Here is a 12,533-nt window from a genome sequence, read left to right on the forward strand (position 1 = left end):
TTAGCTTCACAATGCTCTTCGCAGTATCACAGAATGATAGGGGTTGGAAGGGACCTCTGGAGATCACCCAGTCCAGCCCCCTGCCAGAGCAGGGGCACCCAGAGCAGGTTGCACAGGAACGCGTCCAGGCAGGTTTGGAATGTCTCCAGAGACAGAGACTCCCCCACCTCTCTGGGCAGCCTGTGCCAGGGCTCTGCCGCCCTCAAAGGAAAGAAGTTCCTCCTCATGTTGAGACGGAATGTCCCATGTTCAAGTTTGTGCCCGTTACCTCTTGTCCTGAATCTTCTGAATCTTTGCTTTCTTGAGATTCGCGTGAAGTAGTCCCATGCCTCTGGACAGAGGCATTTGTCCTGTTTCACATCCCAAACATGCCTAATCACAGGCGAAGGGGACTAGGACATGAGGGTCTTGTTCCCCAGCATCACCTTGCTGTTCTCCTCTGACAACCAGCCCCCACACTCCCTCCTGTACCTGGAGGAAAGCCATCTCCACAGTGGCCCGGAAGAGGGCAAACAGACACCTGAGCTCCTCTACCAGTTTCTCCAGAGAAGAAATCACAGAATGACAGACTGGCAGGGGTTGGGAGGACCTCTGGAGATCATCTAGTCCAACCCCCTGCCAAAGCAGCGTCACCCAGAGCAGGTTGGACAGGAACACATCCAGGTGGGTTTGGAACATCTCCAGAGAAGGAGACTCCACACCCTCTCTGGGCAGCCTGTGCCAGGGCTCTGCCACCCTCACAGGAAAGAAGTTTTTCCTCATGTTGAGATGGAATTTCCCATGTCCCAGGTTGTGCCCGTTACCCCGTGTGTCCTGTCCCCGGGCACCACTGAGAAGAGTCTGGCCCCATCCTCTTGCCCCCCGCCCTATAGCTCTTGCTGAGCACTGATGAGATCCCTCTCAGCCTGCTCTTCTCCAGCTGATCAGCCCCAGGGCGCTCAGTCCTTCCTCAGCAGAGAGGTGCTCCATTCCCCTGATCATCTTTGTAGCCTCTGCTGGACTCTCTCCAGTAGTTTCCTGTCCTTCCTGAACTGGGGGTCCCAGAACTGGACGCAGGACTCCAGATGCATCTGGAGCCACACTGTTTGGCAGCACAGACAGCTCGCAGGGGCTGCCGTGGTGCCGGGACCCCTGCTGCAAACGGCAGGCAGGAGGGGGGCGGCTGCCAAGTGCCATCAGGCTGTAGGGACATTTCTCCCCTCAACCAAGCGTGCTTTAAGCTTCAGTGAAACACACTCATAAAGATGGGGCATTTCTCAAGGTGAGACGGCCGCAGCACTGCTGAGGGGAGCGGGATGCATGCCAGAGGAAGAGGAGGAGTCAGACACCCAACTTACACAACCGTAGAACCACAGCAATCTTACACGTAGGCCAACATCTTTGAAATAAGGCGGTGACAATTTATACATCTGGAGACCAGGAACTGGGACTATGCTATAAACACGGTCTTCACACTGGAATTGCACAAACGCTTCTGCAGCCAAAACTATCAAGGTGTTCCCAAGCTCTGCTGGCCACAGAGGGGGTCTCAGACGTCTCCTTTTCCTCAAAAAAACCCTGTGACAACAGGCTGCCTCAGAGACAAAAGCCCAGAGGCAGAGGTGTTTGGACCAGGTGATTTTGCTGCAGGGACTGAGCACACCAACAGTACCTGCTGCGTTACTTCTCCTCCACTATGGGCTAAGGGGACCCAAGGCAGAGGTTTCACTCACCTTTACAATCCTGGACGTGCCAGTGATAAGAATAGGTCTTCCTTACATCTCATTAGTCTTAAGAGAATTTCAAGACCAACTGTCAGACCTTGCTGGTAGAGTCCCACCGCCTTCAGCAGGACAGCACATGTTTAATTAAAGGCAGGATCAGACTGCGTAGCAAGGAATATAATTACAATTCTCCTGGTGATTCACGAGCAAGAGGAGGGCCTGGCTTCCCATGCCACCACGGGCTGGGCTGGCAGCAGCATGCAGCAGAGCTCCATGGTGGTCCCCAACCAGAACAAGCGCACAGGACTCTCACTGTGGGCCGGAGGGGTCTGTCAGCAGCGAGATGCAGCAGCTCGGGCAGCTCCTCAAAATGCTCACAGCAAAACCAGATCACAGATTTGAGCCTGGTGTTTTATTCCCATTTTTCTGGTGAAACGCGGGCTTGACATCTTAAGCATTGCCCATGAAGGAAGCAGAGGCTCTGCGGGACACGCGTGTCTGCCTTTCCACTCTTGGAGACCTACAAGCAGGAGAAGGGTGAACAGAACCAGGATCCCTCCTTTTACATCTCTGATGAAAGAGTGAGCTGATCTGTGACGACTGTGCCGGCAGGATCGCCTGTGGGGAAAGCCCGCTGTATGAGAGGGACTCCAGCGGTGCTGGAAGCAAAAACACTTTGGAGCTGATCAGCTCCAAGGTTAAACTCAGTCCTTCCAAGTCACTCTGCTCAAAGCCAACACCTCACAGGTGAGGCCACAGAACCAGAAAGACGTCTACCCTGCAGCTCAGGCAGGACACCCGCCCCAGCACAGGAGCCAGCCCGCTCCCCACAGAGCCGGGCACCCGCAGCGAGCACCAGCTGCGACACCGGAGCGGCGAGCTCCAGGCACGCCTCTGCCTATATGGAGAGAAAACAAGATATATTCCCAGAATAGCTAGATTCAAGAAGAATCACTCTGCCTGACATTTCGTGAGGGTAACAGAGTTAAAGGTAGCAGAGGTGAAAAAAGTGATGGCCACTGCTGGGAGATGAAGAACCCCAGTCTGGAGATCTAGCAGTGGCGGCAGTGCTGCCAGTGCCCAGGCAGAGCCTGGTGCAGCCACCTGGAGACTCAGCCTGCCCCACTGAGCAGGAGTGGGACAAGATCACAGGACACAGACCCATTTCCCAGCCCAAGGAAGGGATCTTCCCAAATAACTGGCTCCAACTATAGCACTGTTTCATCCTCCTTGCAGCATTTGCCACAGATGCTGAACTGGCTTTAGCCTCTTCTGGCCACAAGCACGTTAATCACAAGCACCTGAAAGGCAGCAGAGTCCCCACGAGAAGCGGCTGATGCTCCACAGCAGACGAGCACCAGGCACAGCAGCCTCCGGCCGAGCTGGGGTTCACAGCCCAACGGCCACGGGCAGCCCACCCTCCCTGTGCTTCAGCAGGGACGGCCACGGGAGGGGTCTCCTCCCTGCAGCCCCCAGACTGTGCTGTCTGGAGGAGGGGAGGCTCCTCGCCTGCCCACCCCAGGCAGACCAGGGCGAGGAGGAGAGGCAGGGACGGGCCTGGCAGGGCAGAGCAGGGCCACCGAGCATCATGAACACCAGCAGCTCCACATGCCCCCACCACGGCAGAGCCCAGAGCCGGGAGGAGACCGACCCTGCTCCTTGGCTGCCACCACACAGCCCTCCCCAGCACAGACTGGCCGGATTTCCGACTATTTAACCCCACATATCAGGCCCTGAGGAATGCATTTCAAACATATAAAAGTACTTAAGTGTCAGGAACACATTCCATCTAAGACAAAGCAAGTTGTCTCCAAGCCAAGGGCTCACCAGCTGCTTCTTCCCAGGCAGCAAAGTGGGGCCTGAGGAATGCAGTCCCCTCTGGGGCCGGACGCTGCGCCCTGCGGACAGGAGGCAGGAGCAGGGGAATCTCGGGTCCGCATGCAATGACAAACGAGTTTGGGGGCCGTAGAAAGGAAATCCCCAAGCCAGAATTATATCACGACACCACAATTAACACCTCGCTCTTGCAAAGAGCTTGTGGGGGGTTTTACTGACTGCAGCCATTCTTGGTCAGGCTGCACCCTAAACACACGCAGCACCCTACGACGGCCCGAAGAGAGGGTCCCTCAACGGAAAGCGGAGCACAGGCGACCTCCACCCCAGGCCCGCAGGGGGAGAGTGCACATCCAGGGGCATTTAACATTTAAATGCAGCAAAAGCATTCATCTGGAGAGATCTATTAAGATCATTTCATGGGACAGCATTCTGGCTACAGGTGAAAAAGCAAACACTAACATACGCCAAGTACTATCCACAGACCTCTCCCCCTTTCTTATCTATTCCACGATTTATCTTTCCCCACCCAGCCCCTCCCTGGCATACCAGCACCTCAGGAACAGCCTTCTCCAGTGAAACAGAGCGACCTGATCCACCAATCTAGCCCTCTTCTTCTAAACCATCCTCTGACCAAAGAAGGGTCAACTAGCAATTACAGAAAAGTAATTTACTTATCTGTAATGCCACAAATATTAGTGACTGGGAAAACTGCCAAGAGTTATACAATAACCTGTTCCCATTGTTTCAAAGAGGATTGTATTTTCTTGAGGTGGAAATCATATCAACCTGTAAGTTTATACAACAAATGCATCTCCAGCACTGAGAGGCACCATAAAACAAACAAACAAAAAAACCCAAGCAAATAAGCTCTAACCCTGAAACTGGGAAATCAAGACACAGCAGACAAGATCAAGTTTATTAATTGGTACAGAGCAAGGTGTTCAGACTACGCAGACTGACTTGGGGCTCACGGAAGCACATTTGGGGGACTGGACAAGTCTTAAAGACGAGTTAAGTGTCCCTGTGTGGAAGGAGATGGCAGGAGATTCTCCGACACAAAAGACACAAACAACTCCTCTGAACAGAAAAAGTACAAAGAATAGGAAGGTGCCAAAGTAGGTCCCAGGGGAACAGCTCAGACATACACCATTAAATACCCTGAATGAGAAATGGAAAAAGGAGGGGTCAGAAACCGCAAAGAACCTTGCGATGCAAGAGCTCTGCAGGTCGTCACATCCCTCCATCTCTTACCATCCACCACGCTCCATCACCACTCTCCCCTGCCTCGGCCCAGTTTCCATCAGTGGGATGGTGCAACAAGGGTATGAAATCCAGGAATAGTGAGGGGAACACACATAACAGGTCAGAGGAGACCTGAAGAGGTTAACCTAGTTCTGCCTTTAACTCTAACCATCAATAAAACACCGCGTAAATCATTCCTGGCAGGTATTCAGACAACAGCCAAAGGGAAGAAGGAGAGATCTCGGAGGTGCAAGCAGATCGGGTAATGAGCAAGTGCTCTGTAGGGCCACTGTGATATCACATTTACGCTTTACAGACAGCGTCCTGGAACACGAGCAGGGGAGGTGACCCTGTGCCAGTAACTGCCACCGAGGAACAGGAGGAATCCCAAAGGTGCAAACTCACTCGAGCAGCCAACGTAGCAGCCGATGCACCCAAAGACATGTAGGATGTTATTAGCCACACGGTAGAGACGTATCCAGAGGTTTACAGTAACTGGGTCAGCTGAACGCAGGGAAAGACCAAGTAGGTGCCTTCACTGATGACCTTCCTACCTCGTACAAAACCAGCGTGGAGGAAGATTTGGTGAGAGGCAGCACCGTTTAGGCCATAGTCATCTAAATCTTCCCTAATTCTTTGCTTCACTGAACCTCCTTGCTGCCCAAGCGTGCCTTTTTACCTCACTCTTATACTCGTGTGAACTATCTCCAAGACCTGGGCTCCTTTTGAGACCCACACAGGGCAGCACGCCCACACGGTGTCCAACAACGAAGCCGACTACACACCCTGGAGCTCACAGAGAAGTGAGTATTAATAGTCAATTCTTACTTGTCGACCTTAAAGCATAAAAACGCTTCCATGCTCCTCTTTCCTGCTCTCGTTTGTATGTCCAATAACTGTACGTCCAAGAGTTTTGTTAGCTCTTTTTTCCACATCTGAGCCTATACTCGGCTGTTATCACTCCAGCACAAATCCTAAATCCCCCTGGTCACCACCCAGGATTTATAAGACAGAAAGTTACTGAGCAGAGGGAATAGGATGAGAGTGAAATGGCCCACATTTATTTCACTTCTGGGCAGCAGCACATAAAAAATACCCGGCTTTTGGAGAAACAAAACCACATGCATTTGTACACATTAACGCATATGGCTCCTGAACTCCTGGAAGGAATAGAGCAGCATGCCAACTCTGGGCACAGGTCTCATAACAATCAAGTTAAACCAGTTTCTTGACTGGTTTTGTTAAACAAATGCAGCTTGCAGTTTTGACAAAGCCTGTGATGCAAAGAATTCACATGCAGAGCAAGAGAAGGTGCCCACCGAACACTCAAGCAACACTCAAGCCTTGATGGGCACCAGGTCCGTCTTTACAGGGTGAACCAGGGAGGAGTCCAGGCACTGATGATCCGCGGCTCCCTGACTTTCTCAGGGAAGGGCTATTAGCGTGGAGAGATTAAAAGGCGCAGCTTTACTCCTCCATGGAAGTAAATAAAACTCCAGATCCTCCTTGCAGGGCCCAGATGCCAGGAAATTAAAAGCTGCTCTTAATTAGCTTTGCGAGGCCCCACCTTGTCTTGGGAAAGTGACAAACACGGCGCTCGGGTTTTACCCTGCTCCTGCAGGAGGATCCCAGGCTCCGGACAAAGGACACCGATGCTCTTGCCCCAGGCCAATGGCAGCCAAACAGGAGGAACCGCTGGAACCCGGACTGCTCCTACCAGCCCAGGAACGGCCTTGCCAAGATGCAAATAGCAACAAGCCAGGACAGGAAGGATCCTGCACCGGACCCAAAAGGCCTCCTCTCCCTGGTGCTCTGGCTAGGTGTCCATCTCTCAGAATTTTCAGTGCAAATAACAGCTCACCAGGCAGCAGGAAAAAAAAGCTTTTTGCACTGGGCCAAATTTATCACAGGAGCTTTAGTAATGAAAAAGCAAGGCAGAGAAACTGTAACCCCTCCATTAGACAATCCTAGGGCTTGCCTCCTCAGCACCACCACTGTTCAAACACTTGCTATCATAGAACTGTGGAATGGTTTGGGTTAGAAGGGACCTTAAAGATCACCTAGTTCCAACCCACCTGCCATGGGCAGGGAAAATCAAACTTAGCTCTCCACTTTCCTTCTTCTCCCTCTCTGCACAATCCCTCAGCCTGCCTCCCCACCTCACTACACTTCCCACCCACGTATCCTTCCCGCAGAAGGTCTTCAGCGGACCTGTCCCTCTGCACACTCCTGCTGACACAGACGAGAGGTCTCCTCCCTCCTCCGCGTTGCCTTGCTCACGGTTTTCAGCCCCTGCTCAGCTCCACCCTCTCTTCCTCCTAACACCAGTCCTACGAGCTCTGCTCCACCCAGGTTTCTTCCGACCTCTCCCTTGTGCCTTCCCATACTCCAAACCCAAGCACTCCTCTGAGAATCCATCGAGAGCCTGTTGATCGTGCTCCCCTCCTGGGCTGTGACCGGCTCCGTCCACCACCTCCAAATTCCTCCTCCGAATTCCAGACTGCCTTCATTCCTTTCTGGCAAGACCTGCACCTCTGAAGTGCTCACAGAGGGTGGACTAAATGAGTCAGGTGGTTTTTGTAGCTCTAATGTAATGATTTAGCATGCTGTACCCTTGAAACCTATATCCCTAGCTGAAGGACCTGCTATTTACCCTGCTGCTGTAGTGTGCTACACACTCATGGTCCTGCAGAAATCACTTTATGCAAGCCAGGTAGAGCAGAATGCAGAGCAAGGCATTCCCTCCTCTGGAATTTGGACACCCTCACGAAAAGCATGGGGAACTTATCAAATGGAATTTATCATTTTCCATTAAATCATGCTGTATCACCCTGGCAGCAAATCCCTGCAACAAGGCAGCAGATGCTCCTAACACAGATTTAATCTATCACTTCAAACAACCGGAGTATAGCCACCATAATGAAAAATCTGGATTCAAAACAGGCAAGATTCCACAAGGGACAAATAGAAGAGAAGCGAGAGCAGACAGAAGAGTATTTGGCAGCGCAGGACGGAGAGGAACAAGGGTTCACTCCTACAGCTTGGAGGAGAGAGTTCAGGGGAGCGCGTGGTGTCGTTCAGAAGCAGCAGGCGGATCGGCTAATCAGATCAAGAGCAAAGCAGCAGCAGGAAGGGGACATGGGAAGAAGTTCTGCTGCAGAAGAAAATGGTGCCACAGAAAGAGCAAGAGATCGCCAGTGTTTCTGGACTCTGGAATAAAGACAAATAAACGCGCGTCAGAGAGAGGTGGCCTGGTTGTGGGCACTAGGTAAGAAAATACAGAGAAGAGGAGTCAGATAAATCTTAACATTTTCACAGGCAGTTGTTTGCGAACTTAAAACAAGATGACCTTTCCAAAAGCCAGCCGCCCCTCCATTCTTTTACTTCAAAAATCACTTCCACATGGAAGCCTTTCCCAAAAATCCTGCTTGAGCCCTTAAAAACAAACTTGCTGTGGTCAAACTTACTACTAAAGACCGTATATACTCTCTTATTCACGTTTTTCTAACTGATCTCCATTTGCTGCTCTCCTCTACCGCCCCTACATGCACATCTCGGTAGCCCTTTGAACCCTTCTCCCAAGGAAAGGGTACACACAGCCCCGTTCCTGAAACAATCACACTTTCCCCCCATCTTCCTTCACGGTAGGAACAAATTCTCCTCCCAGTGGCCCTCCCACACAAAAGGCACGTTTCCATGAAGGAAAGAGCCCTGCCTACCCCAGCCAAAGACCTCTCCCATTGCCCTCCCTCAGGGAAAATACGCGCCCAAATGGAGTATTGCTGTCTTCTCTTTCCCTGGTGGAAGGGCAATTTATTTTCAGCTTTTATCCCATATCCACCTTGCCTAACATGCAAGTTCTTACTCCTGCCTTAGGTATCTGTCCCTACCCACATGGCCCCCAACAATAATATCCTTTAATAATGTCCCTCATGCACAGGATTTGTGTGCCTGGGGCTGAAAAGTGCACCGCTTCACTGCTCAAGTAAGTTCTGTTAGCACGAAACATTAGGACACGTATTGGGTCACACCTCAGGTGGATCTCACCTTGCATCCTCATCCCACCAAACTGCAGACCTCCTCAGCTGCCTCTGGACCACCTTACCCCCGCTGGAGGAAACCTGGTAGGGTGGCTGGAAAGGGGAGAGACCGTGGGGCCTGTTTCTGCCCGTTCTTCCTGATGCGTCTCCTGGGCATGGCATCTCTAGGCAACATCCACCAGCTTCTTGGATTCCTTCAGGAGCAGTTAGCGCTCAGGGGTGCTTTGTTTGTTTCCCCTCCTGTTCCCCTGCCGCACGTGTTTGATCTCACCTTGCCTGTGAGGGAGAGGGCATTTAGGCTTTGCCAGGGATGGGACAATGCCTGCCATGACTGCAGAAAGCCCACAGCAGCTGCGGAAGGCACTGGATATGGAAGGGCGCGAGCACAGCAAGTCCAAAACAACACTTCCTCTGAGTCTCTCCTGGGATATACAGCACAAGAAAGATGGTGTCCTCATTTTTGGTCGTCTTCTCTTCCATGGACTCGTCCACTTCTTTCCAGAAGTCATGTGAATTTTGAGCATCCGTTACGTCATACAGCAAGTAGTTCCACGCTTCATCTGAACTCCACTTTGCGTGAGAAATTATTTCATTTATTCTGAACTGAGCCCTTTTTGGTTTCACTTGATGCCCTCCAGTCCTTGTGCAGGAAGAAACAGTGGTCAGTTGCTCCCCGCTCGTTCCCTCCAAGACATCCGTGATACTCCAGACCTCTGTCATCTGATGGAAGAATGGCACTATCTTTTCCAGACAGACTGAAGAGATCTTGTAAATGTTTATTTTCCTTGTGCAAAAGCTGCTGCATATTGGGTCTGATCACACCACTTCCTGCTCCCCATTTGCTGTGCCACTTCTGACTTTACTGCATCTCTTTTGAGATTAGAGGACCGGAATCTTATCTGTCTGTTCTCTATTGTTTTTCTGATGATCCCTTGCCAGAAGTCTAAAAATTTGGGGGAACTCAAACACCAGAGGGAACCCAGGATAGGTCACGGCGAGAGCCCTGATGCTCCCAAGGCAAACAGACACAACGCCTGAAGTCAAACAAGAGCGTTCACAAATACAAGCTCTTTGGTGACAGAGACGGTGCTTAGGACAGACACAGAACACCTTCTTTCACAGGCAGGATTAGATCTACCTGATCACAGACAAAATAAAACGTCAGTGTAAAATCTGTGTTTATAATCCAAAAGATGCTCTTCAAAAGCTAACTAAAACCCAGTAATATCTCGCTCCAAATGTCTCCTATGTAAACACAAAGCAGGACTGCGACCATCCTGCAGGACACGAAGGAGTTGAGCAGCGCAAGGATCGTGAAGCTCACTGCAGGTATGTCGCAATTAGCCTCCTCTGCAGAGAAGACTTACACTCATTCATAAGTCCTAACCTGCCTACAACACACATTTTCCAGTAGTTTGAGAAATATCCCCGCCTAAAGTATAACAAGATCCCCAGATGCATGACGGAAGAGAGCTGATAAAGCATCATACTCGTGTCTCCACACCTGAGCAACGTGCCCTCACAGCTGAATCCCACAAGCAGCCTGGCTCAAGGCAGACGAGCAGGAAAGGCAGAGAGAACGCAAAAACAGAGCCATCAGGAGAACAAGAATCTGCTGTTTCTATACAAGAGAATCTGTTTAGATAGGAACGCGTAAATTGTACGGTTTAACAAAACTCAACCAAATTACTCTGGCCTGAATCAAAAACAAGTTTTTGGTTTGCATTGTTTTTTTCATTTTCCCAGATTTCATGGCAAATTTCATAACATGTCAGTAATTCCAATAAAAAGTAAATTTAGTAAAAAGGTTAGTCTGTATTTACTGACTCTCTTATTTTTCTTCTCTAGCCAAAGTAATACTTAACTTTTTAAAAATGGTACAACTTCCACAGGGGATACACGGTAGAACTTCTCCCAGAATGTCATCCTATAGCCCAATAATGTCTTACGGCCTCCTCCTTCCCGAGAGGCAGGTTCAAATTCCAGTTCTTGTTTGCAGTGTCCTGCGCTCCAGATCACCCAGAACAGGAATATCCCCATTTCGGTTCCTGCTGGTACGTTGGGCCCAAACTCAGGAGCTCGGCCCCTTCCCAAGACTCCAGCCTCATGAAAGCGAACCCTTTGGGCGTTGGAGGTGGCTGGGTCTGTGGAGCAGATCCCCGCTCCTCTGCTTCCACAGAGAAATCGCCTCGGCACGGTGCACAGCAGCACACTGAGGATTCGCCAGCGGCGTTACCTGCGCAGAGAGCTCTGCTGCTCGACACAATGGTGGAAGAAGTTGCAAGTGCAAGCTGGAGCCCCAGATAATCGGTATAAAGCACCTCTACCACTTCTAATAAACTTGTTCGACTCCTTGTGTGCTTTAGGGATCAAACCAGAGTTTTTAAGCCGACGCTGTGCTTTGCCAAGCAACGAGCATGGCGTGCAGGACCACCGATTTCGGTGGAGGGTTCCTCCTTGGGGGGCCGGAGACCCCTCCACCGGCCGGCCGAGACCCCTCCCGAGGCGAGGGCCTCCCGAGCCCGCCCAGCGCCTGCGGGGAGCGCGGACCCCCCCCAGCACCCCCGCTCCGCTCGGCCCCGCCGCTCCCCGCCGGGCCCCGGGGGCGGCGGCCGGGGCTGGGACCGAGGGAAGCCGCGCTCCGCGCCTAGGGCTCGGGGGACGGAGCGCGGCGCGGTCGGGCGGAGGCCGCTCCCGCGAGCGGGGCCGGGTAGGCCGGGGCAGCGCCAGCGGGGAAGGAGAAGGCGCCGGCGGCCTGAGGGCCGGCCTCCCGCCGGGCCGGGCCGCGGCCTCACCTTGGGCAGCTCCCGCAGCTGGTTGGCGTCCAGCAGCAGCTCCTCCAGCGACCGGCTGTAGCGGTAGATCTCCTCGGGCACGGCCTGCAGCGAGCAGTGCCGCCGGTCCAGCGCCTCCACGTGCCGGTTGCAGCGCCAGAGCGGCGGCATGCACCGCAGCATCGCGCCGGGGCCCGGCCGCCGTCCACTCCGGGCGCCCAGGGGCGGCCGCCGCCGCCGCGCCGGGAAGGGAAGGGGCCTGCCCGAGGGAGGGCCCGGATGCGCGGGGGGGCGGGCGCCGCCGCAGCGCCGGTTCCGCTCGCCGGCTCCGCGCCGCCCCTCGGGCCTGGCCGCCGCGCCCGGGCCCCGCCGCGCCCGCTCGGTCCCGATCGGCTGCTGGGGCCGCACCGCCCCCCGCGAGCGTCGCCGGGAAGCGGAGTCCGCTCCCGCCCTGCCCCGCGCCCGGCCCCGGCACCCGCCCGCCATCAGGCGAAGCTCGGCCCAGCCGCCGCCCGCCCCGGCCGACAGGCCCGGCCCAGGGAGGGTGGGCGGGCGCCGGCCCGGGAAACAGACCGGAGCCGGGTGTGGAAGCGGTAACCGGGTCTCGCCTCAGCGACAGCGCTGCCTTCACCTGCCAGAAGTAACGTCCAAAGGCGAAAATAACCCAGATTGTGTTTATACAGGTTTCATAAAGAATATATCCACGCACACACTCTCTTTCTTAACTGGCAGCCGACAGATAGCAAGTTTATAATGTGAGGCATTATTAGAAAAATACTTCGGAAAAAAAGCCCTATGCCACTGCGTGAAGTTCTGTGAGGCATCAGCATTTCTCTTCTAAAAGGCGAGCTAGAGTAGCGATCATCGCCACAGGCCACCAGAAGTGTGAAATGGGCTCTCTGGGAAGAGAGGTTGAGGGATACCAACGTGCAGAACAC

The 12,533-nt window shown here is 53.2% G+C and overlaps 1 protein-coding gene across 36 annotated transcripts in view; it reads right to left on the reverse strand.

Annotated features, from left to right (window-relative positions):
* The window catches only part of SCRIB (scribble planar cell polarity protein), a 117,881-nt gene extending 105,995 nt beyond the window's left edge, over nt 1-11,886 (reverse strand). For 15 of the 36 annotated variants that reach the window (XM_054189668.1, XM_054189691.1, XM_054189683.1 and 12 more), the window contains exon 1: nt 11,617-11,885. In XM_054189668.1, the coding sequence (XP_054045643.1) occupies nt 11,617-11,778 (162 nt within the window). In that variant the 5' untranslated portion in view covers nt 11,779-11,885. Of the gene's footprint in view, nt 1-11,616 lie in introns of all 36 variants that reach the window. The other 21 variants (XM_054189675.1, XM_054189670.1, XM_054189667.1 and 18 more) reach the window with 4 other exon arrangements.
* Nucleotides 11,887-12,533: the final 647 nt, after the last annotated feature.

The sequence above is a fragment of the Rissa tridactyla genome, chromosome 2 (assembly GCF_028500815.1).
Source record: "Rissa tridactyla isolate bRisTri1 chromosome 2, bRisTri1.patW.cur.20221130, whole genome shotgun sequence".
Lineage (NCBI taxonomy): Eukaryota > Metazoa > Chordata > Aves > Charadriiformes > Laridae > Rissa > Rissa tridactyla.